At 53.6% G+C, this 23,580-nt stretch overlaps 1 protein-coding gene across 8 annotated transcripts in view; it reads right to left on the minus strand.

The window, feature by feature from the left end:
• ARRB1 (arrestin beta 1) overlaps positions 1-23,580 on the minus strand; it is a 77,208-nt gene continuing 53,628 nt past the window's right edge. For 4 of the 8 annotated variants that reach the window (XM_004016327.6, XM_012096067.5, XM_012096065.5 and 1 more), the window contains 13 exons: positions 21,974-22,018; positions 21,042-21,238; positions 19,692-19,751; positions 18,819-18,886; positions 15,844-15,979; positions 14,774-14,858; positions 14,273-14,345; positions 13,181-13,318; positions 11,778-11,861; positions 10,539-10,562; positions 8,333-8,403; positions 7,485-7,536; positions 1-6,181 (listed from right to left, as the gene is read on the minus strand). In XM_004016327.6, coding sequence (XP_004016376.1) covers positions 6,070-6,181; positions 7,485-7,536; positions 8,333-8,403; positions 10,539-10,562; positions 11,778-11,861; positions 13,181-13,318; positions 14,273-14,345; positions 14,774-14,858; positions 15,844-15,979; positions 18,819-18,886; positions 19,692-19,751; positions 21,042-21,238; positions 21,974-22,018 — 1,145 coding nt within the window. In that variant the 3' untranslated portion in view covers positions 1-6,069. The remainder of the gene's footprint in view (positions 6,182-7,484; positions 7,537-8,332; positions 8,404-10,538; positions 10,563-11,777; positions 11,862-13,180; positions 13,319-14,272; positions 14,346-14,773; positions 14,859-15,843; positions 15,980-18,818; positions 18,887-19,691; positions 19,752-21,041; positions 21,239-21,973; positions 22,019-23,580) is intronic. The other 4 variants (XM_042233239.2, XM_027979541.3, XM_060400025.1 and 1 more) reach the window with 1 other exon arrangement.

Consider the following 23,580-nt stretch of genomic DNA (forward strand, 5'->3'; position numbering starts at 1 on the left):
TGTCACAAAAGACCTTTAATGGTCTCCTACTTATGGTTCTTTTGTTCGTTTGTCCTGTTAAGAGTCGATAAACTGTAATAACTTATCTGACATAATAAGGAATGCCACAGGTACAACAGATGAACCTGGAAGATGGCCCAGAAATAAGGGTATCACGAAAGAATCACTCAGCAGAAGGACCACAGACCTGGAGACCAGTCTCACACCGGCTCCCACTGGGAAGGAAGAGGCAGCCCCCTCCCCCAGCAACTGTGGCTAGACCCCAACACTGAGCAGAAATGCTCCAGGAAGATGGTCATCCTACACGGATCCCAAGTGCTCTTGGATCTGCAGAGCAGGCCATGATGCATCCTGAGTTTGTGAGTCCCCCTCCATACCCACCTCTCCCATGACCCTTGCAGTAATCCCTTTGAGGCGGGCAAAGCCTGACACTATCTCCACCTTACACAAGCGGGAACTGACGTCAGGACCTCAAGAGCACACTTGGACTGAACACAGAATAGCACTTGGCACTTTTCCTCCCATGCCACGTGGCTTGCTGTGTCCTAAGTCTCACATTTTCACCTGGGATTCCCTGGGTGGGGGCCAGGCAGGATTCTGTGTCAAGGGCTGGTCCAGGTCTCCCTAAAGTGCCCCCCTCTCAGTCAGCCCTGGTGAGGGACCTGGGCAGAGGGGCAGGCCAGCAAGAAGAGAATTCAGGGGATGGCAGGTAGGGGGACCAGCCTCTCTTCAGGGACCCGCCTGTAGCCCACACACTCAGTTGATTGCAAATGTGGGAACAAATCCTATTAGAATTGCTTCAGGGAGATTTGCTGCTTAAAGGGCATCTGGAGGAATCCTGCCTTCATAGGAGGGACTTTGGTCATAAAGTCGTCCCGCAGCATTTCTTTTTTGAAATCTGGACTTTCCTCCACCTGGCTGTATATTAAAGAGGACCCCAACTCTATTTTCTCTTCCTATCACACTGCTCCTCTCTCATCTCATGGGCCCAGGTCAGGAAAGTCAGGTGTCACACTGGGGCACAGACACAAGTCCTGGGGTGGGACTGGGCCTCTTTGCTTCATTCACGGTCCCCCACACTGCCTGGGAAAATATCAGGGACAAGACCCATCCTCACAGCACCAGGCCCCCGCCCAAGTCAAACCCAGGCCAGAGCTTCAGTGGGGGTGAGCTACAAAACCATCAAATGTTTGCATGTTTATTACATGTGTGTACGTGTATGTCTGTGTGTGTGAATAAGCAAATGCTTGGGCCTGGGTCTGTGATGCAAGTTCCAATACGAAGATACTTTGAAAAGCAAGAATAGAACCTGTGCTTGCTGGTCTAGGATCAAACCTCAGAATGGTGGTTTGAAGTTTTTTTTTTTTCAAGAGAAGTTTGAAGGTGAAACCTTGATAGGCAAGACAGATAAAAGAAGAGTTGTTCTGGTGGAAGTAGGAATGAGGGGGTGAGGAGGGCTGGAGACATAGCCTTTGCCTCCACCCCATCTTCCCACCTTAGCAGCCCCTGACAGAGCTCTGTGGAATACAGGGGTTCCACAGCACTTGGTTAGAAAACAAGTGCTTCAGAGTCTATGGATCATGGGTCCCGGGGACCTGTGCTTTGACTTCCCTTTTGGGGTGAAGAGTTGGAAGAGAGTGATGGGTGGTGGAGGGAGAGGATGCTCCCCCTTCAATGGGCCTCTCCCTGGAGCCACTGTGCAGTGGGCCTGCAGGGGAGTGGTAGAGGTGGGGATCCTGCTCCACAGTTAGGCCCCTGCAGTCCTGGAAGGAGGACAAGCGGTGGAGCTGCCTGGGCCAGGAGAACAAACTGCCAGGCCCAAGGCAGGCTTCCGCGTGAGGGTGGGGAGAGTCTGGTTTGGTCCATGTTGACTTTAAAAACATCAGAACGATTATAGGCCTATGTCCAAAGGACCCTAGGAGAGTTCAAGACTGGGGCCTAATGCCTTCCTCCAGGATGGGTGGAGGATGCTCAGTCCCCAGTCGCTGGCAGGAGGGAAGCTGCCTCTGTGGGCTGCTGAAACCACCAGGGATGAGTCAGCTGGGACTCAGATCTCAAGAGTTAAGAGGCCTGGGCTTTCCTCGAGCCCAAATCCCTCCCATGTGTCACCAAGAAGTGACAATTGGCAGCTCTGGTTGATCCTGGAGGGAGCCTGACACTTTGAAGGGGCAGGCAATTTCTATTCCACCTCACCCTTGGGGTTCTTCAGCAGGGTAGTTGGGGGTTCAGCCCCTCTAAGCCTGGGGGCTGGAGGCTCTTCCTAACCTGGGATCTGATCCAAGCCTTCTTGGCCTCTGAAACCAAGATGTACCCAGCTCCCCAATCACTGACACTATCCATGTCTCTCTGTTTTGGTTGCTGGGATCACAGCCTGAGGGGGCAGGCATTCCTGAACAGTGTCTGAATTTCTTTCTCAGCTGGCTCATCAAAGCCAAACTGGCCTCCTCTCATTCTGGTTGACCTCTGCCTAAGTGAGACGGGAGCAAGAGATGGAGGGGGTGGGTGGGAGGGCTCAACTGGCACCACACTTCTTGTGTGACCCACGGCCTGAGCAGCCATTTGCAGATTACAGAGCTGATTTTCATCTCCTTTGGGCCTCACAAGTCCCTTGAGTTGGGCGGGAAAGAAATGACAGTCCCATTTTACAGTTACAGAAACCAAGCCCAGGGGGTTGAATGAGACATTCAAGGCTCCTCGGCTGCGTAGAGACAGCCAGTGGGGAGAGGCATCGTGGACTTCTGGGCCAGGGTACTCTTCACTGCACCATATGGTACCAGCTTGTCAGTAATCCCCCAGCGAACCAAGACCCAGGTGAGCTCACCTTGCCGGTCTGGGCTCTGAGACCGAGGAGGCCGGTGGAGTCCAGCCAAAGAACTCAGTCCTTATCTTCACAAGGACTGCACTCCTCTCTTGGTTGGGAAGGTGAGGAAGTCCAGCTGACTCTCTGCCTGTAGACTTTCACTCAGGTCATGCTCTTTCTTCCTGCCCAGACTGCTATCTACATGCCACCCACTGCAAAATCTCAGTGTGCAGAGATGTGATCAGCACAGGTCACAAATGTGTGGACAGAGAGCGCCAGGACTGTGGGCTGGTGCCTGGAGCTGAGTGGGGCTCCCCACCCTGTTTCATTCCAGGGGTTCACCGGGACAGGCTGACTCCAGATGGAGAGGGGCCCTGCAGAGAAGGGGCTGCAGGATTGGGTGGGGTATGGAGACAACCAGAGGCTTGGAAAGATAATCTGGGCCTTTCTCAGGAAGCAGCCTGTGTGTTCACTGTGCTGCCATGCATGGGTATGCAGGAGGGCACTCAGCTCAGGGACATGTGGGGCTGAACTCCAGCCTGTGACCACTTGGGAAGCTGCGCATTCCTAAGGGGGTTGAATCCACCTGGAAGAGGCACTGTTTCTAACTCACATCAAGGCACCGTACGGGCTAGCAGCAACCATGGAGCCCTGAAAGCAATGGCCCCTCATTACTTCCCCTGTAACTTCCCCTTGACCACTTTCTGAGGCCAGGGGCTGGGACTGACCCAACTGCGTCTCCAGTGCTTAGCACCAAGTGGAGAAGTTGTCAACCAAGCATGGTTAAGCCAAGTGAACTTGACCACTGCTCTTCTGTAGTCCTGGGCCCAAAGAGGAAATAAAAGGTTAAATAGGCCCATGATGCTTTTTGCAGCTGGAAAATTTCAGTTCAGCACTGTGATAAACCCAAAATGGTCAGTGTGATTTTGAGGTGGAAGGAGATTAAGAAACCAGCCTGACAAAGCTTTTGTGTGACTGCGTTAGGGACATGGAGAAAGGTCTATTTGTAGGTAAGTGATCACCACATATCCTAAAGGGTCTTGTACCAGCCCCAAAGGTTCCAGAAGGCAACCCTGAAGAGCGTATGCTTGCCACACCTTGTTCCAACAGTTCATTAACTCTCCAGCTGCCCAATGAGGTACAAACTGTCCAGCAAGCTCTGGGAGGGACTGGATGCAGCTGGGACCCTAGGATTGACTGGGGGAGTGCGACTGTCCCAAGCTGGCTTGTTTCTGACCTAGTGTGGGGGTCCCTGGAGTGAGATTCAGCAGGGAAGGGCGGGGGTGCAGTGCCAGGCATATGAACTGGGTAATTTCACCATGGAAAAGGGTTGCAAAGTCCATCCCAGGAGGGGCTGAACTGAAGAGCTGAGATCCAGCTTATATAATAAAACTTGGCCATCTGCCTTTTCACAAGTATGGGACACAGACAGAAAGGAGGAAGAGATCCCCTTGCCCTGCTAATCAATACATCTGCTTGGATATGAGGCAAACTTCAGGACATCCAAAGAGGGTGTGAAGTAGTACCGTGTCTATCGCAAGCTCTCCTCCCCTCCCCCTGCCACGCCTCAGCAAATACAAGCAAATACAATACCTTCTGTAATACTTGGTCCCTAGGGCCAAGCGGCTCATGCTAACTACAGCCACAGCTTGACATCAGGCAACCCTTCACCCTGGCCCAGTCTAGGGACCTTAGAAGGGCCCTTCTTCGGCCTGGAGTGGGTGTAGGGTGGTGGTGCTAGGTGCTGTCTATTGCCCCACCACCCCTCGGGTTCAGTGATCCTCACTGGTGGCAGACAGACCAGAATCAGTGGTTCTGGCTCCACCCACCAGACCAGAAACTCTAATGCTCACAAATTCTTGGAGGCAGAGCTGGGAGGGCCCCTTGTGATCATCTGCTCGAACCCCTTGGTTTTCTAGGTGAAGTACTGAGGCCCAGAGACGGAAAGGAACTTGCCCAAAGTCACACAGCAGTGAGCATCAAAGGTCAGAGAAAAACAGTTAACTTTTAACACTTTCTGCCTCATCGTCTGCCTGCCCCGTTGCCCTGGAAGTATGCCCCATGTCCTAATCACACCAACATCAGCCCATGGGTACTGTACACCCATGACAGTGGGAATCACTGTGTGTGTGTGTGTGTGTGAGTGTGTGTGTATTGGCGGGGGGTGGTCATCAGCTCCCCAAGGAAACAAAAGAGTCCCTCTTCCTTTTAGGTAAGGACAACTCAGTGGACCTTGCTACCTTCTATGGAAGGACCCCCTTTGACTGTGGGCACGGTGGTCTCAGGGGCTCTCTTCCAGTCCAGCCCTGGAGACCTGCAAGGGCAGGAAGACATTGGTGGCCTCAATCGTTCTGGCCCTTCAGTCTTGCTTCCCACCAGATCGCTGATCCCTCTTAAGGAAGGGAGCTGGGCAGACTCTCATCTTCTCACCCCACCCCCATCTCATAGTCACCCTTCAGGACACCTCCTCAAGACCTTGGTGCTTTCCGAAGGCCCCTCCCTTCTCTCTGTCGCACTCTGTGCATATCTGCGGATGACACACAGGCAAGATACAGGCAGCTAGGATATTACATCCTGATGATACTGACATAGACTCGGGCTACTTCACACGACTTGCCTTAGACTAGGTAACTGCAGGTAAGAAAGTCAGCCCAACTGCTTTGCTCCATTCCTGGGGTCTACAAACCTTCACCAAGGTCACTGTCAGTCACAGAGGGACGGGGGCAGGGACGAGGGAGGAAGAAGACAGGTGTTTGGTGGGTCCGAACTTCGAGCAAAACTGTGTGGAAAATCTATCCATGGGCCTGTCCCCTCCCAACCAGAGGAGGGTGGCCTTCAAAGCGGTCATGTTTTAGCTGCCAGAACTGTATTCATCACCCGGGACAGTGGCCTCATCCTCTCACGTGTCTTGAGCCTCCATCCCCACCCCGCCAAGCCCTTGTGCCCCATCTTCCCCTTTCTGCTCCCCATCCCAAGTCAAATTCTAAGGCCAGAGCCGTGCTGGCCTGTCTAGGGGTCAACAGGAAAAGAGGAGGGATGGAGAAGTGATGCGGTGAGAGGGTGAGGGTGTTGCCTGTGGCCCAGTTGGCATGGTGATGGGGGCCAATCCTGAGGCCAGGGGTTCCCATCGTGACCTGGAAGACCGCTGGGCCCCCTGGTAGAAACTGGAAGAACAAAGGGGAGGGGGAGTCAGGACAGGAAGAAGACGAACAAGCATCCTAGCGCATGAGAGTGGACCTGGAGCTGCCCGGAGGGAGGGCGGCTCCAGTCTATCTGTCGTTGAGCCGCGGAGAGCCGGTACCATCCTCCTCTTCCTCCTTGTCATCCTTCATGCCTTTTAGTCTCTGGCGGGCAAAGTCCTCAAACACAATGTCGTCATCGCTGGTGGGAAAGACAAGGAAAACAGGCGTGTTTGCAGGGCAGGGAGAGGAGGTTTACTCAGAGGGGTCGGAGGGCCTGCACAGCCCAGCAGGACCCAGAGGCCGGCCTCTGGGACTGGTCTTGGATAGAAAGGCCTGCCAGGCCAGCACATCTGGATGCCCATCAATGACAGTGGGACCAGCCAGTTGCAGAAATACCAGAGGGAGGCCTGAGTTTGCTAAGGGCTGGAAATCGACCCAGCTCTTGAGAAGCTGGGGTTCAGGCACACATCAAATTGTGGGTGGGGGCGGGGAGTGAGGCAGGGTTAGGGCCAGAGGAGGAACTTATTTCCACAAAGAGGCCAGGCCGACAGCAGTTTCACAGCATATTCTGAGTCCCCCAAGAACACGCCCCCACCCAAGAACTACCCTCAGGAAGCATTCCTGTTTTCTGAGAAAACCCCAAAGGCCCTTTCTCCAAGGAAATGTCAGCTCACATTCTACCCTGAGGGATATTGGATACACAGGGTCTGTGGGGGCTGGGGTGGGGGCTAGGCAAAGCCCAATAAGGGTGGGGAGCAGAAAAAATATGAGTGGAGAAAGAGGGTGCCTGAGAGGGGTTCCAGAGGGGCTGCCTCTAAGAACAGTGAGCTCCCTTCTACTAATAAAACATGTCCACATGGGCCCACTCTCCAGGCCCCAGCCCCACAGAATTCAGCCAACTGCACGGGGTATCCTCCATGGGCTGACTTAAGACCCGACACATCTCCTAGAGGACAAAGGAAGCATAGATTTGGAGCTGGAGCGAGAAAGCTGCTTGGACCTGGAGGTGGTTCATGTTTGCCCAGGTCCTCCCCTCTGGCCACTGTCCTGTGAGGTGACAGCCTTTGACCACAGGGCCATCCATACTGGTCCTCACGAGTCAGAAACAAGAAGATCCCCAGAACCTTCCCCACCCCACAGCCTGATTCCACTGGCTGGACACCAGCCAAGTAGGAGGGTCCCAGCCCAGGGCCACAAACCAGCCCTGTGACAGCCGAGCAGGTGCTGTGGATGGACGAATGGACTGACGGACTGACGGACGTGCAAGGACGAGGGAGGAAGACAGACCCCACCAAGGCAGGAGGAAGAGGAACAGGCACCGAGGGTCCTTCAAGTCACATGCAGGCAAGCGGGTTGCTGAAGAGGCGAGCAGAGGCAGCTCTCAGCAGATGGGTTAGACCACTGCTCCTCGGGGTTAATTAGCATAAATGCATATAACCAGGCAGCCCCGCCCACCTCCCAAGGCCCACCCCGCCCATGTCTGCAGGCAGGGTTCTGCTTACTTGGTGTCAAGTTCTATGAGATTGGTATCTACTGGCGTCTCGTGCTCTGGAACTAAACACAGGGCAGATGACCGCCCACGGGTTACTGGCGAGTGAGTGAGGGGGCAGGTGGGCACAGGTCCTCACCCCGGGACAACTAAGCTAAGGTAGGGGAGGGAAAGGAAAAAGCGGGAGTGAGGAAGCCAGGGCTGGTCCCTGGTCTCAGAAACACCTCAAATCAGCTTAAATGCAGGGAGGAGGGTCCAGGGAGAGCCAAGGAGGGCCAGGGAGCAGCACCAGGGGAAGGGAAAATCTCTGGACCCTGCTCTTTTTGGCATGTCTCCAACACAACTGAGATTCCTTTGTTGCATGCCTGACTCACTAACTCTAATATAACTATTTACTCACATTTTCACATCTCTGAACTTGCGGTTTGTTTTACAGTCATTGGCATGTCATAGTTTAATTATGGGGACATTTTTCTTTCTTTGTAGTACGTGCTACAATGTCTCTTTTGACTGAAACAGTCTTAGGTTTAATGAAATATGACCAATCTGGTATCACTTGGAAATATCACCGGGATGGTGTGCCCAGATATCATCCTATCCATGCAGACCATTCAACTGTCCCTGGATGCGCGAGACAAGGGCTCCTGACATGGCCCTTCCCACCACCCTCACCACCCCCAGCCCACAGAGAACAGAGCCAGACCTTTCTGTCTACTGGGGAGTCAGATACAAATAGGAGTGTGGGCCTCACAAAAGATCCTGTGAACTGGGGAAGAGGGGTGACCCTGGGCTGAAGGCTGACTCAGTGAGAGGCGGGGTGACAGGGAAACCCTATCCCAAGAACCCACAGATTCTGCTTACCTTCCCGATGTGAGGGTTCCTCTTTGGGCTTGGGGTGCATTAGGGTGAAAGGCAGTTCCACGGCCACATCGCTGGAAGAGACCCAGACAGGTTGAACCTTGAGTCCAATCCCAGACTCAATGCCCCATCAGTCTGAGGACTGGGAAAGGTTTTGTGATCAGAGGAGGTAGCTCTGGACCAAGTGGCAGGAAATCCCCGGTCCCACCAGTCTCTGAGCATCAGCCTATCTGGGATACCTCTTCTGGCTCCTGAAAGAAGTGGAAAGTTCCCCTTTCCCGAGAAGGCTCCTTGAATTCCCATGAGCTGGGAGGTGGCACGGGGCAGTGAGCATGCTTACCGGGTGGCTCCAGAGGGGCCCCAAGATCCTCCAATGGTCACAGCCCAGCCTCCCCTGCCACTGCCCTTCTCAATTTCCTGATTGAAACTCCTCCCACCCTCACTCTCCTATCTCTCAGCATCTCCAGGGGGGCCTATGACAGTGCCCCCTGCAACCTAGATGATGTACTGCTGAGGGCAGTTTAATCAAATTCAAGCTGGATGGGACCCAGGTCTCAGTTGTCTACACAGAGTTGTCTACACTGTGCTCAGAGACTTGAAGCCCTATGGGGGTGGAAGGGTGGAAGAGGTGGTGCTACTGGCTAGTGCTTCTGACCAGGCTTCTCCGCCCTTGGCCCTGATTGACAGAATAATAACAAGAACAGATACTGACAGGGTGCTGACTTTACACCAAGCAGTACTCTAGAGTCACTCTTTTTAATCTTCACAACAACCCTACTATTATACCCAATGTACAGATTGGGAAACTGAGACCAAGGAGAAAACATACCTTGTCCAAGGCTCTACAGCTATTAAAAGAAAGTGACAGGCTGAGGATTCTGACTCCCTAATTCACACCCTTAACCCTGCGTGATAACAACTCAGAACTGAGAAGGTGATTCCACCCACCCTCTCTCTCCACTCTGGACAAGAGCAGTCTGGAAACCTCCTCTACTCTGCAGGGAAGTGTCACCCTACGAGGCCCTGTCAACCTGAGCACCTCCAGGCACATCACCTTGCTGACTTTGCTGCCAGGGCCGAGTTGAGGGGAGGATGGGGCAAGGGATGAAGTGGTCAGGGGAACCAACCATACAACCAGGAAGGGATGTTCCCCTAGCCCCTCTATTCACTGAGGAGCAGTTTACATCTTTAAGTCTCACTGAGCTCACCTAGAAAACAGTGCTAACTCTACTCACCTTCTAGAACCACTTCCAGGAGGTAAGGTAGGTAAAAGGCTTGGTTAAACTGTGAGGCTTGTGCCTGCCAGAGTCATGACTTCCCCTCAACAGGGACATGGAGGTTTCATAAAGCTATTGAAACAATGTGGCTTTTTTGTTTGACTTTGGTTTTGTTTTTTGCTTCCATAGAGGACAGCTTCTTCAGTTCACTTGGAAAAGTGAGCTATCAGAATGGAAGCTGGTGGAAGATTGAGACTGCCATTCGGAATATGGATGGAAGAATGTGGACCTTAACCTTCCTTCCACCAGGTGACAAGCAATCATGGGCAGGGAGTGTGTCTGATTCCTCTCTGGGACCTCAGTCTCCCTCATAAGGCTAGGCTCAAGTCCGGGTTCAAGAACTCCTTACTGAATTAGAGTGAATCAAGTTGAATTGAATTAATTTCACTTCTCCGAACAGACTAAGGTTTCTTGGGATGAGCAATATTAGCTTCCTGGGACAGGAGGAAGCAAAGCCACTGGGTTTGGGGCACATGAATTTGTGGAAAATGCATGTGGATCCAGCTGGTTCCAAGGAGTCTTGTCTACAGAAGCAGAGCTCCTCAGGACTTCTTAGCAACACTCAGCCAGCAGTTAGTTCTCATTCATGTAGAAGGGTTTGAAAGCCACGAAGCCCGAGTTTATCCAAAACATCCTGTAAAACAGACTGACTGGGGGCCACTCCCAGATCACCGAAGCCCACTTTGCTGTCTGCAAAGGTCCTTGTCACTTGGATGGGATGGAAGAGCAGGGCAAGGTTTGAAAGGAGAAACCGCACCCCCCCAGCCCCTCCGGAGAGAGTCCTAGTCCCCATACGTGCCTGAGCCTGGCAATCAAAAAACTGAGTGCTAAGCGTCCTTCCTACCCAGGGCCCATGGCTCTGGACAGTCAGGACAATGCTCTCTGGGCCCTTCAGGAAGGTGGGTTGATCAGGTTGAAGGGAGGGGCTTTACCTGGATGCAAGATCTCCCAACAGGCTGGGTGGGTCAGAGGAGGCGGAAGAAGTGGTCAGGAGAGAGTTCAGAGAGGAAGAAAACAGAAAGCAAGTTCATTCACCACACTTTGGGGTAGATTAGACCCAGGGACACACTCCACCCACCCCAGGTATAACCGCTCATCAGGGATATACAGAAGTGGTGTGAGCCCTGCCAGGGGGACTGAACAGGCCCGGTTCAGCCAAACTCCCTGCGAGGGCAGCCCCACGGTCCTCATCTGTAAAGGAGACACACAAGTTCAGCCCTGTGCTGCCAGCTCTGGGGAAGCTGGGGCTATCCAATGGCAGAAGGAAGTACTTTAGGATGCCCTGAGGATGCCTCAAGAAGGAGCCTGAGGCACAAGACCCCAGGGTCTTGCAAGAGTCAGAGGACACAGGATTTGAGATCTGCAATTCTGAGATGTCCTGTAATACATCGCCAGTATTATACACCACCACCACAGGAGGCATTTTCTAAAAATAAAGGAGACCTGATATCTAATGCTACTAGCTTTCCAATCTTTTCAAAGAAATTTATGAATTTAAAAAAATCCCTCTGACAAATTAGAAATCCTAATTCTAGGTTGACAGCAACCTATTGGCTCAGTATATGGGGAAAAGCGCGAGTTCTTTCTGGGCTTCCACCCGGCTCTGCTCTGATCAGGGAATATGTTTGGTTTACTGTCGTTACCCCAGCACCCAGCCTGTGACCTGAGGTTAGAGAAGGAGATTTGGGGAAATGTGTGGGGAACTGTTTTGGCCTCTGTTTCCCTGTCTGTAAAATGGGACAGTCAGAGCACCCTCAACCCAGCTCTGGGATTCTGAGCTCCTTGAGCCGCTTCCCCAGCAGATCACCCTGGGCATAAGTGGGGGTATGGTGGGTGCTGTGCCCTGAGATGTGATGAGGGGCACAGCACCCCTTGGAAACCCCACAGCACAGACTCAGGAAGTTCCCGCCACCTCCCATGTGCCCAGACCAGGGACGGGGAAGAGGAGGAGGAGTTAAAAGAGGAGGATGAAGAAAAGGGGGAGGAGAGAAAGAGGGGAGGGAAAGAGAGGGGCTGAAAGCCTCTGAAGCAGAAAGGGAAAAGGGTGGAGGAGAAGGAAGAGGAACAAGGCAAGATCCGGCAAGCAGGCAGAATGGGGCACTGGGTGTGGCCGTCAGGGACCTTCCCGCCCACCGTTTGGGGGCTGGGCTGGGCTGGGCTGGAGCACTCACCCACCACGAGACACCACCAGCTTCACCTTCACTTTGTAGGAAACAATGATGCCCAGGATCTCCCGGTTGGCTCCTTCCCTCAACCTGCAAGGCGAAGTAGGGAAGCCGGTTCATGGGTCTTGTGAGACACGGCAGGATGGGGTGAGCCAGGGCAGCACCACAGGTCCCTCTCCTGACCACTCAGCCACCAGGTGCAGGCGGAGCCCGGTGTGTGAGAAAGGCGAGGCCTGCCCTTGCGGAGCAAGAACTCAGAGCGCTGGGCCCCAAGTCTGGCTGTGCTGCGCTGGGAACCAGCTCCTTCCCTCCCAGAGCCGAGTCCCAGCAAGGAGGTGAGGGGTGGGCTCTTCCTGCAGGGTGGCTTCCCTTTCTCTTGCTGCTGGCAGAGAGGAGAGGGCAGTGGGCAGACGAAGGGAGGGGAGCCTGCACAGGGAAAGACCCTGCAGGAGGTGGTGCGCTCACTAGGTGTTGAAGGCAACTAGGATTTGAGTCAGGGAAGAAAAGGGAAGTGGGTAGCACATGCAAGGGCGGGTGAGACAGCGTATGGACTAGAATCGGGAGCAGAAGTGCTGCAGAGGTGGGTCAGGCCCCAAGAAGGGCCAGACCTCAGCAGGCAGGGCAAGAGGGGTCCTCATAACCCCCGGTGTCCATTAGAGCAGGGTGGCCTCAGAGAGGCAGTGGTGATCTTGGGGTAAGATCCCTGGGATCCCTTCCTTCCAAGACACCTCCACATGTGGTTGAGCCCAGCTCACCACCCTCATCTCTCTGGACTCCCAGACCCTGTCCTCATTCATCCTCTCCTCCCAGGACCCTTCCAGAAGCCCCTCCTGCCCTTCCTTCCTTCTTTCCATCCTTCCTTCTTTCCATCCTTCCTTCCAGCCTTGCTCTGCCTCAGGGACGCACTCTATCCAGCTGAAGACACGACCAGGTCAGGAGCAGCTGCCTCCTGCACAAAGCCTCTCCATGTCACCCTCCCCAGGGCAAGGCACTGACTAAGGGTGCCGGGTGGAGTGGTCCATCGTGTTCTCTGGGTGCCCCTGGAGAGGGGTGGGATTGGGCGACAGCTTCCCTGGCAGTTCAAGCTCATGAGGACGGGCCCTGGCCAATGGTCAGGGAGAGGGTAGCCTGAGCCTGTGCTGGCCCTGCTGGGACCAAGGTGGGTGTGGATCCATTTGGGGGAGGATGGTAAAGAATCTGCCTCCAACTCAGAAGACCCGGCTTTGATCCCTGGGTGGGGAAGATCCCCTGGAGGAGGGCACGACAACCCACTCCAGTGTTCTTGCCTGGAAAATCCCACAGACAGAGGAGCCTGGCAGGCTGCAGTCCATGGGGTCACAAAGAGTCAGACACGACTGAGCGACTAACACACAGTGGGGAGCCTGGGACTAGGGAGGGTGGGTCCTCACAGGGTGCTGGAGGCCAGGTTTGTGTCCTCGTGTTTGAGCTTCCCATCCAGGGCGAGGCCCCGCTTCTCTCGATTGTTGGCCAGGAAGGGGGTCAGCGTGTAGACTTTGCAGAACGTAGAGCTGGGTGCCACTGTGTCACTGGAAAGAAGGGGACTAGTGTGGAGATGCCCCCAGAGCCACCCCCAGCCTCACCCCCGGCCCACCCAGGACACAGAGCCCAGCCCTGCTCTAAGCCTCCCTCCCCTGTGAAGGGCCCACCCTTAGGACCAGCTCTGGCAGGGAGACCACTGCCACCCAAAAGGGGACATCTCTGCTCCACATGCAAACAACAGGGACTCTGAGGTGATCCATCAGCTTCATTCGTGGTTTCTAAGCAGCTGCAAGTTTTTAAAAATTCATTGTACTGTTTGGCCCTGTGCTGTATGACTAGGATAATTTTTTTTAGTGGAGAGAGTGTGGCCTGTTTTTCCCCTAACGTATTACTATGAAAAAATTTCAAACATATAGGAAAACTGAAAGAATTGTGCAGTGATCACTCACCTCCTAAGTTCTACAGTGAAGACCTTACTTGCTGTATCTCATCTCTGTCCATCGTGTGTAAGGTGTTTGGGTTGTTCAGTTTTTACCTACTTTTGCTCCACCCCGCAACCCCTTTTCAACAATAAGAGAGCTGGGGTGCAGCAAGCCTTGGAGCCCCAGCTGCCACTGGCCAGCCCTGTGAGGTTGAGCAAGTCACATCTCTCTGCCCCCACTTCCTTCTCTGCACACTGGGGGCAGCGGCAACCCCAATTCAGAAGGCTCCAGGCAATCTAGGTTTCCACAGCCCCACTCCTCGCAGATTCACTAGCTCTTATTTTGCATTCTAGTTTTAGTGGGTCTTTACCCTGACTGAAGCATGTATTTCCTTGTAGCTAAACCAAGTGGCTGGGTGGTTTTTAAAAAAGCTATTCAGGGCCAACTACGCTGAGCAGCAAGTCTAAGGCCAGACCCTCTGCGAGGTGGAGAAGAGCTACTGGACCTGTAACTGGACCCAGGGCTTCTCTTTTCCCCAGCTGTTTCCACCCGTCCAAGGCTGGGCTTGTGCTCACTTACTCAGCCTCTTCCATGGCCACAGGGCACTTGTACTGGGCTGTGTTGAACAGACAGATGTCTGCATACTGGCGCACTGCAGAGAAAGAAGGAAACGAGGTGGGTGAGTCCAGGGGTCCCAGGCTCTCTGAGTTAGGATGTTCAGCCCCAGCTAACAGCCAGAGGCCACCAGGAGTTTCTGCAGGAGATGGACCCCATCCTCCACCCAAAGGGCAGCCTGAACAGGCCCACTTCCTTCCATAACCAAAAATCTCCCCCTCAAGGACAGCTCTGTCGAGGGAACTTAGAAGAAGGGCTTCAACAGGAAACTCATTACCTGGCCAGTAAGCAGCCTGCGTTACCAGCCTCAAAAGCCTTACCCTTCAGCGTAGAGCAGGCCTTAGTCTTCCCTTCAGGCTAGTAGTTATTTACAGGGCTGTTAGCAAAGAGAGAGCCTTCGGCTGCCCCCAACCTCTGGAAGGAGTCCCCTTGCCCGTCCCCTGGACTGGCCCTCTGCCTGGGTACCCGAGATCTTGATCTTCTTCACTGTCTTGTTGGTGTTGTTGGTGACATGGACATTGACGCTGATGGGTTCTCCATGGTAGTAGATCTGGGAGGTGGAAGAAGTAGCCAGGGAGAGGGGAAAGATTCCAAAGCTTTAGATGAAGGGGAGGGAAATGAGGCCCCACACACATTTCCTGGGGTTCCCCAGGCCTTGGCCACTCTGACATTGGCCCCAAGCTCATCAGTCACTTCCCACTGATGCTAAGCCACCAGGCATGTTAGACTTAAGTTCCTCTGTGGACCTTGAAAGATAATTGAATTAGAAGGTAATAATTCTAGGCTCTGGGCTTCCCTGGTGGCTCAGATGGTAAAGAATCCATCTGCAATGCGGGAGACCTGGGTTGGGAAGATCCCCTGGAGGAGGGCATGGAAACCCACTCCAGTATTCTTGCCTGGAGAATCCCCATGGACAGAGGAGCCTGGTGGGCTACAGTCCACGGGGTCGCAAAGAGTTGGACATGACTGAGTGACTAAGCACACTACAATCCTGGGTTCCAGTCCTGGGTTGGTCACCAAAAGTAATGATAACAGTAATACTAACAATAATAAAGATGAGAGTGGTAAGGCCTTGGACAGGCTATCTAAGCCTCGGTTTCCCCCGCTGTCCATTGGAGGGGCTGGAGTAAGTGATACATCAAGTCCCTGGCTCTGAAACCTCACTGAAGCCTCAATTTGTATCTCGGCCCAAGCACTTGCCTTCACTGTGCCCCCAAGAGGGAGAGGGGGTGCTCACACTTCAAAGGGGGATGGGGATGCAGGGAGACGGCCAGGACCCAGGACTCTTCAGAAGGCACACTGACTTCTGAAGTCAACCGCATCCTTCAGGCTCATGCCCCTCCTCTGTCACCCCTTCAGTCCCCAGAGGCTTCCCCAAATCTCCCAAGGAGGTCTCAGCTTCCCTGAGTGCTGTGGTCCTCGGGCTAGAGCCAGAAGCTCCCACCTGGGGAATCCCAGAGGGTGTGAGAGAGCTGGGATCTAAGGCTCCAGTCCTGGGAGGGCAGCCCCACCCATGCCAAGCCCCAACCTCCTACCTCCTTGTCCAGGGAGGCCTCCAGATGCAAGGGCTTGTCCGACATGAGGAACTGCCTGGTGGTCTCCGCCGTGGGCTGGGGGCCAGGCCTCTCTGGGGCATACTGAACCTTCCGGATGACCAGGCGCACAGAATTCCTAGTGGACGTGGGCAGAGCAAACGATGACCAGAGTCCCCCGCCTCCATCCCCTTCCCTTGTGACCCTCACATCTTTCTCTTGCTCAGGAGATCGCCATGGTTCTCATCTCCTTGGACTCCAGTCCAAACTGCAGACGTTGGCATAGCGCCCTGTTACCAGCTGGTCCCACTCCAACCTCCTCCATCCTGGGAGTCCCTAGCATCCTCTAGATCCTCACTCTCACGCTTGATGGTCCCTCTAGCACTATTTCTGAAGCTTTGCATACCTTGGGTCACAACCTATAACACTCTCTTCTGGCTTCTGCCCTCATTTGCTTCCTTCTGCAAGGCTCAGCCAAACACCTGTTCTTCCAGGAAACTTCCTGGATCCATCCACTCTGATCTTTTCCTGGTCTGAACTCCCACCACATCAGAGGCCAAGCCATCCCATGGCAGTACTGTGTGTGGATCTGTGTTTTGGTAGCCAGCAGGATGCTTCCCGGGTGGCTAGTTGATAAAGAATCCACCTGCAATGCAGGAGACCTGGGTTCGATTCCTGGGTCAGGAAAATTCCCCTGCAGAAGGATCTTGCCTGGAAGATTCCATGTATTCTTGCCTGGAAGATTCCAGTACTCTTGCCTGGAAAATTCCATGGACAGAGGAGCCTGGTGGGCTACAGTCTATGGCGTCACAAAGACTCGGACATGACTTAGCAACTAAACCACCACCAGCAGGATGCTAAGAAAGAGTACTTTCCGCATCCCTTATGTCGCTAATGGTATGAGCCCTTTAAGGGAGGGGTTCCCAACCTCTGGTATCTAATGCCTGATGATCAAAGGAGGAGCTTATGTAAAAGTAATGGGAAAATAGTGCACAATAAATGCAACGTACTTGAATCATCCCCAAACCATCCCCCACCCACCCACCCACCCACCGTGGTCCATGGAAAAATTGTCTTCCTGTTCAGAAATCTGTTCAGCCAGAAACCAGTTCCTGGCTCCACAAAGGTTGGGGACTCCTGTTTTAAGGACAGAAGTTTTTGTCTAAATTGTTCATTACTGTATTCTCAGTATCTAAGACAGTGCTGGCTACCGTATAATAAATGCTTACCCAATAGCTATTAAATAAAAATATACACAGGGGACAAGAGCCCCAGGAAGATACGAGGGCATGGAGAGGTGATGGAATTCAGTGACGGGCGTGTGGATTCCATTAGGGGAAGGGAGGCCAGTACAGAGAATAAAGACGCAGTGAGAGGATGGACACTCAGAGACGAGGTGGGGCTCAATGAACATGATGGGCTCAGGGAGGAAACGGGCCAGGAAGATTTGGTGAGGGGATGGGGACTCAGTCAGGTGGTGTCCCAGCATTCCCATCTCTCAAATAAGCCACCTCCATTTCCCACAGCTGGATAACCAAGGTTGAAGTCCTTGCTCTTGGACTTCCCTGGCAGTGCAGTGGTTAAGACTTTGCCTTCCAACGCAGGAGGTGTAGGTTTGATGCCCAGTTGGGGAGCTAAGATCCTACATGTTTCACGGCCAAAAAACCAAAACATAAAACACAGGCAATATTGTAACAAATTCAATAAAGTCTTTAGAGATGATCTACATAAAAAAGAAATCATTTTTTTAAAGCCCTAATTCTCCCCATACTGATTATATGACCTTGAGTAAATGAACCTCTGTGCCTCAGTCTCCTCATCTGTAAAATGGTGATGATAGCAGGACTGACTTCTTAGGGTTGCTGTGAGGATTAAATTAGTTTGTACATGTTCATCACATTGAACTGTGTCTGATGCCTAATAAACTGGTAAGTGTGAGTTGCTCTATCATTATTAGTAAATTCTGGTGTGGACTTAAAATGTCAAATTGGCAATAGGTTGAGAGTGCTGGCTCTCAATGTTGCCTCCCCTTCCTTGCTCTAGGTAGGCTACTTAGCACAACCTACACCCCTCTTCCTTTCTCTTGGTCGCAAGTCTTAAGAAGAAACGGGGAACAGAGAAGCAAGGGACAAAGGTCCCATCTCCCTACACGCTGTAAGTTGTCCAACTGGAGTTGGAGAGGTGCAATGCATCATATGACCACCAGGTGGCAAACTCAGCCCACTCCCTACGAGGATGCTGCGTCCTCTGGAAGCCTGCAGCAGGACGCAGAGTTGGGGACCCTGGTCAGCCTTGCCAGGAGGCAAAGCAAAAACCCGACCCCGAGAGGGGCAGGTATGAGAGCAGGGTTGGGCAGCTCACCCTATAAATCAGGGCCAGCTATTTCTGGCTGCTAGCCTGGTCTGTCTGTCTGCCCAGGGCTGTGTCTCTCCAGGAAAATGCTTCCCTCTTTGAGACATGGCAGACCTCCTCTGTCTGCCCTGGGTGGGTTCACTTTCTCCACTTCCCTTCCCTTCCCTTCCATTGACACCCCTTACCCCACCCCCACAACCTCCTGCTGATGACCTCCCAGGAGAACTGGGAAATGGGGGTCCAAGCTGGCCGGGAAACATCTTGCTCACTGTTTAAAACAATCTGAATTTCAGATTTTTTTCCAAAACAAAATTAAAGGACATGCAGTCTGGAGAGGAAGAGATTAGAAGCAGGGCGATAAGGGAAGCGGGTACAGTGATGCAAAGGAAAAAGTGCTGAGGCCTGAGTCAGGGTAATGGAGCCACCTCCCCCAGGAAGCCCTCCCCACCTGCCAGCCTTCCCCAGTGCCCTTGGAGTTTCCAAGGCTGGAATGCAAGGCCCCTCCTCTCCCACTTCCAGGCATTGTTACTTCTGTCTTCCTCCAACTGAACCGTGCCTGTCCTGTCTCCCTCCCTCTGCCAGCAGGCAGCCCGCACCCACACGGATAGAAGCTGCACCCTCCTCACCGCTTGTGGATCTTCTCCTCCAGGTTCTCCGCACAGAAGGCTTTCACTTCGTAGTCCACACCGCAGGCCTGCAGGGGAGGGTCGCTGACCTCAGTGGAGAGGGCCGGCTCCACTGAGCATGGCCTACCCACCCTCTCATTTAAGAAGGCCGCTGGATGCGAATATCAGGTCCCCAGGCCTGATGCCCTCGTCTGAGTAGGAGCCCTGCACTCAGCCTGTGCGGAGCTGCCTCCCTCATCTGACCCTCCCACAGAGCAGCTCCCTGACCAGCTGGGCTCCAGAGTCCTGGCTGTCTGGGGGGCACTGTCCTCAATAAGGCAGTTGCCCAGAAATAACAACAAGCTTTCAGCAGCCCTATATAGGACCACCCCCACCCCCAACCATATAGACCCTGCCCTGGGCACCCCTTCAGCATCTTGCCCTACCCTTTGGACCAGATGATGAGGTACATCCCACCACATCCATTTCACAGATGAGGAAACAGGCTCCGAGCTCCGAGGCCTGGAACACTCGTGGGGTCACCTATGTCCGAGCCTCAGTTTCCCCACCTGTGAGACAGTGATGACTGCACCTCCACACAGGGTTTGTGAGGCCGGACGGTTTGCCAGAGAACATTCTGCAGCCAACACCGAGGCCAGCGAGAGTGACTTGGGAGAGGCCCTGGGCACATAACTGAGTGTAGGGGATGAGGGTGATGCCATTATGTGCCGCCCTGTCTGAAAAGACTGCTTATCTGAGGTGGGATCAGCCTAGCTTACACACAAGGAGGCTTCTATAGGGAGCATTCCAGCACCCTCCAGACAGAGAGAGAGCTGGGGACCTGGGGACACAGTGTCCTGAACCCAGAGAGATGCTCCCTCGGGGATGACCCACCTTCCCTGTATCTTCAGGTCCCGGCTGCAACGTCACAGAGCATGGGAGGTTCGGAGGGATCTGTTAAGAGGACAGAGACACCTGTCACATTCACCGCTGACCTCCCCATGCCTCCCACCCCCACACACATTCATCAGACCTGGGCCCCTAAGGACTGACCACGTCCCTTCCATCAGACTAGGCAATTCACAGGACAGACCATGTTTACCCCATCAGAACATGCTAAGCTATGCCTCATGTTACACTAGAGGCCCCTGCAATAAAGCCAAGGATTTCAGTGCATCGCAGCCCCCCCAGAACAAGAGCTGAAAAGGTCTTTCTACGATGTGCACTGTTGTAGGTAGAATAATGGCCCCCTGAAGATGTTCACATTCTAATCTCCAAAACCTGTGATAATGTTACCTAAAAGGGCAAAAGGGTCTTACAGTGTAATTTGGTGAAGCATCCTGAGATGGGGAGATTACCCTGGATTAGCCAGGTGGGCCCACCATAATCACAGTGTTTTAGCAGCGAAAGCAGCATCACAGTGATGGGATTCGAGAAAGACTGGACCGGCCATTGCTGGCTTTGAAGATGGAAAAGGGCTGGGTCAGGGGCCAAAGAATGTGAGCAGTTTCTAGCAGCAGGAAAAGGCAAGGAAGCAGTTTCTATCCCAGAGCTCCAGAGAGAATGCAGCCCTGCTGACACTTGATTTTAGCCCATGAAAGCTGTTTTTGACTTCCGACCTTCAGAACTGTAAAATAACACATTTGTATTCTAATTGGCAGGTTTAATTACTGCTAGGTTTGCAAGGGTTCATTACAGCAGCCATCATATGTCTATAACAGAGAGGATGGCTCCTTATCCTCTCTCCTCTGACTTGCACAGTCAGGGGATTTCACTGAATCACAGAATCAGAGTCTGAGAAACAGGAGGTCTGAAAATCCAGAATCCTGGAGTGGAAAGGCGGCTGCGCAGGGAAATCCAGTACTTGCCGTTCTTGTTTGGGAGTTGGGTTGAAGCAGGGTTAGTGGGCAGCCAGTATGAAGGAGGAGACAGCCTTGCAGTGACCCGGGGGCCAGAAAGGACTTCTTTCTCTGCAGCATCCCCCTCGACCCCTCCTTCTCCCACTGATGACCTGGACTTGGGAGGGTCTGGGTAGCAGTGCAGAGGTAAGGGTGACACCTCTGGCAGCGGCCAGAGAAGAGACACTTACCAGGCAGCATAAGTGCCAGTGCCCTGGCCCCAGGGTACACTGGGGAGACTGCATGGCCTGGAGCTGCTGCCCCAGCTGCCCCCGTGTGCCTGCCCAGAGGGCTTGCTAGAGGTGATGCTTCTGGAATGGGGCCCCAGGGGCTGGCAGTCCCTGACCTCAAAGGTGAAAGGGTAGGCATGCTCGCCCAGCTTCTTGATGAGGCGCTCCTGCAGCCGGGTCAGGGGCTTCTTGTCCTCCGGGGCCGGCGGGAAAGACTGCACGTTGGCCACAAACAGGTCCTTGCGAAAGGTCAAGCCCAGGACATCCAGGTCCTCCCGGCCGTAGCGGAAGGCGCAGGTCAGCGTCACATAGACTGTGGGAGCAAGGGGGTGCTGAGGAGGGGCCAAGAAGGGTAGCAAACATGCCCCCCACCCAGAGTGCCAGCTGCAGCCTGGGAACTGGCTCCCTTGCCAGTCTCTCGGAGGCACACATCTGTCCCAGAGCTCCTGCAGGGAGGGCAGTGCTGCCCTTGGGACAAGGGTGTCAGGTGCCTGGCCCAGGGAGGAGGCGAGGGCTGACTGCTGGATGGGTTCCTTCCTTCTCTATCCCCACTGCAGTCCACGGCGTGTGTGCAGAGGGCCTGACAGGGTCAATGGGGGCCTGGAAGAAGCACGCTGGGGAAGATTAGAGGGCAGGGAAACCAGTGCTAGGTGGTGTCTGGAAGGCCCAGTGTCTTGTTCCACCCAACCCCCATCTCCCGTCTTCCTGCTGACCTTAGACAACCCCTTGACTGCCTCAGGAATAAGTCTTCTCTTCTGTACAATAAGACCCTGCCTCCTGCTCCGTTTGCATCCCCAAGCCTTGCAACAGTCACGATGGGCTGATGTAAAAGGGCTCAGACATGGAAAGGGTCTCCTAAAGTGGGTACAGGTGGGGCTGCCCCATGGGGCCGGAGCACCTGCTCTGATGCCGACTGGAGCCGTCATGGGAAGAACCAGTGGGGAGGGGCAGGGATGGGCTTGTTGCCTCTCTTATTGCCAGTATTCTGCCAGAGAGTCACAAAGGCCCCAGGCTGGAGGTCAGGCTGGGGGCAGGGGCCACAGCTCACCTCTCCTCTCCTTGAGATACTCCGGATCCACAAGAACCACTCCATCTGGAGGAAGGACAGGGAATGAGCAGACATGACCTCAAACTTCTGAGCCCCAAAAAGTGAAGTGAAGTCGCTCAGTCATGTCCGACTCTTTGTGATCCCAAGGACTGTAGCCCCCACGCTCTTCCATCCATGGGATTTTCCAGGCAAGAATACTGGAGTGCGTTGCCATTTCCTTCTCCAGGGGATCTTCCTGACCCAGGGATCGAACCCAGGTCTCCCGCACTATAGGCAGATGCTTTGCCATCTGAGTCACCAGGGAAGTCTGAGCCCCAAACACCATGTTAAATTCAAACCCAACCATTTGTCTGTTCACAAGCATCATGAGGGCTCCCCCGGTGGCACAGTGGCGAAGAATCCGCATGCCAAGGCAGGAGACACGGGTTAGACCCCTAATCCGGGAAGACCCTACATGCTGCAGCGCTGCTAAGCCTGTGTGCCACAGCTACTAAGCCTACGCTCCAGAGCCTGGGAGCCGCAACTACTGCGCCCTCACACTGGACATACTAAAACCCGAGCACCCCAGAGCCCATGCTCTGCAACAAGAAAACCACCACCACGAGAAGTCCGAGCATCGCAGCTGCAGAGCGGCCCAAGCTCCCTGCAGCTAGAGAAAAGGCCAAACGGCAACGAAGACCCAGCACAGCCAAAAATAAATAAAATCATTATAAACAAAACAAAAGCATCATGACAGAAATGGGAAGGCCAGCAGCCAGTGAATGTTACCACCATGCCCCCTCCACCCATTGACCCAGGCTGGCCTGATAAACCCAGCTCACGACTATAGGCAGGTTATTTAACTTCTCTTTCTTCATCTGTTAGTCAGAATAAGAAGATGAGTTCAAAACCCCAGTATCAGGTATACTGTGGAATTCAGAAGTTTTGAATTATAGAAAGGCCATGTGGTCCCTCTTCTGTATCTTCTCTAATGCCTTCTGCCAGCTCTGGGGCAGCATCCCTTGCCTAGCCCATTAAAATCTCTGCAGGGAAACTATTTGCACCAAGAGGTTAACTAAGGCATCAGTCACCTCCCATCAGTCCAGGCCAGGCTGCCACTAAATGAATTCTGTGTCAAACTCATGAACAATTAGGTGCTCTCAGGGCTTCTGGATTTAGGATTTGCAGACCTGCAGTACCCACCTCATAGGGCTCCTGCGAGGACTAAATGAATTAACACGTTTAAAGTATTAGCCGGTACCTGGCACATGCGACCATGGAGAATGTCCCAAGGCCTGACCTTGAGAGTACAGAGTCCAGTTGAAGACAAAGGATGCTCTCTCTGCTCAATGATGTAAGGGAGAAGTTTTTCTCACTGTGGGTCATTTGATCAACTTGGTATGACGCCCCAGGACTCACTGGGATCTACAGGGTCTAGCACAGGGCCTGGCATGAAGTAGGTGCTCTGTGAACACTGGCTGAATGGTGCTCAGGGTGCCCACGTGTACTAGGGGAGCCAGATCCCTCCTGCCCTTCTCCCCAGACCCCGTGATGCCCAGCCCCCGTGACCCCGTTACTATTCTTAAAGGCTAATGGGTGTGAACAGCCCTGGCCTCAGACAGCCCATA

The sequence above is a fragment of the Ovis aries genome, chromosome 15 (assembly GCF_016772045.2).
Source record: "Ovis aries strain OAR_USU_Benz2616 breed Rambouillet chromosome 15, ARS-UI_Ramb_v3.0, whole genome shotgun sequence".
NCBI lineage: Eukaryota > Metazoa > Chordata > Mammalia > Artiodactyla > Bovidae > Ovis > Ovis aries.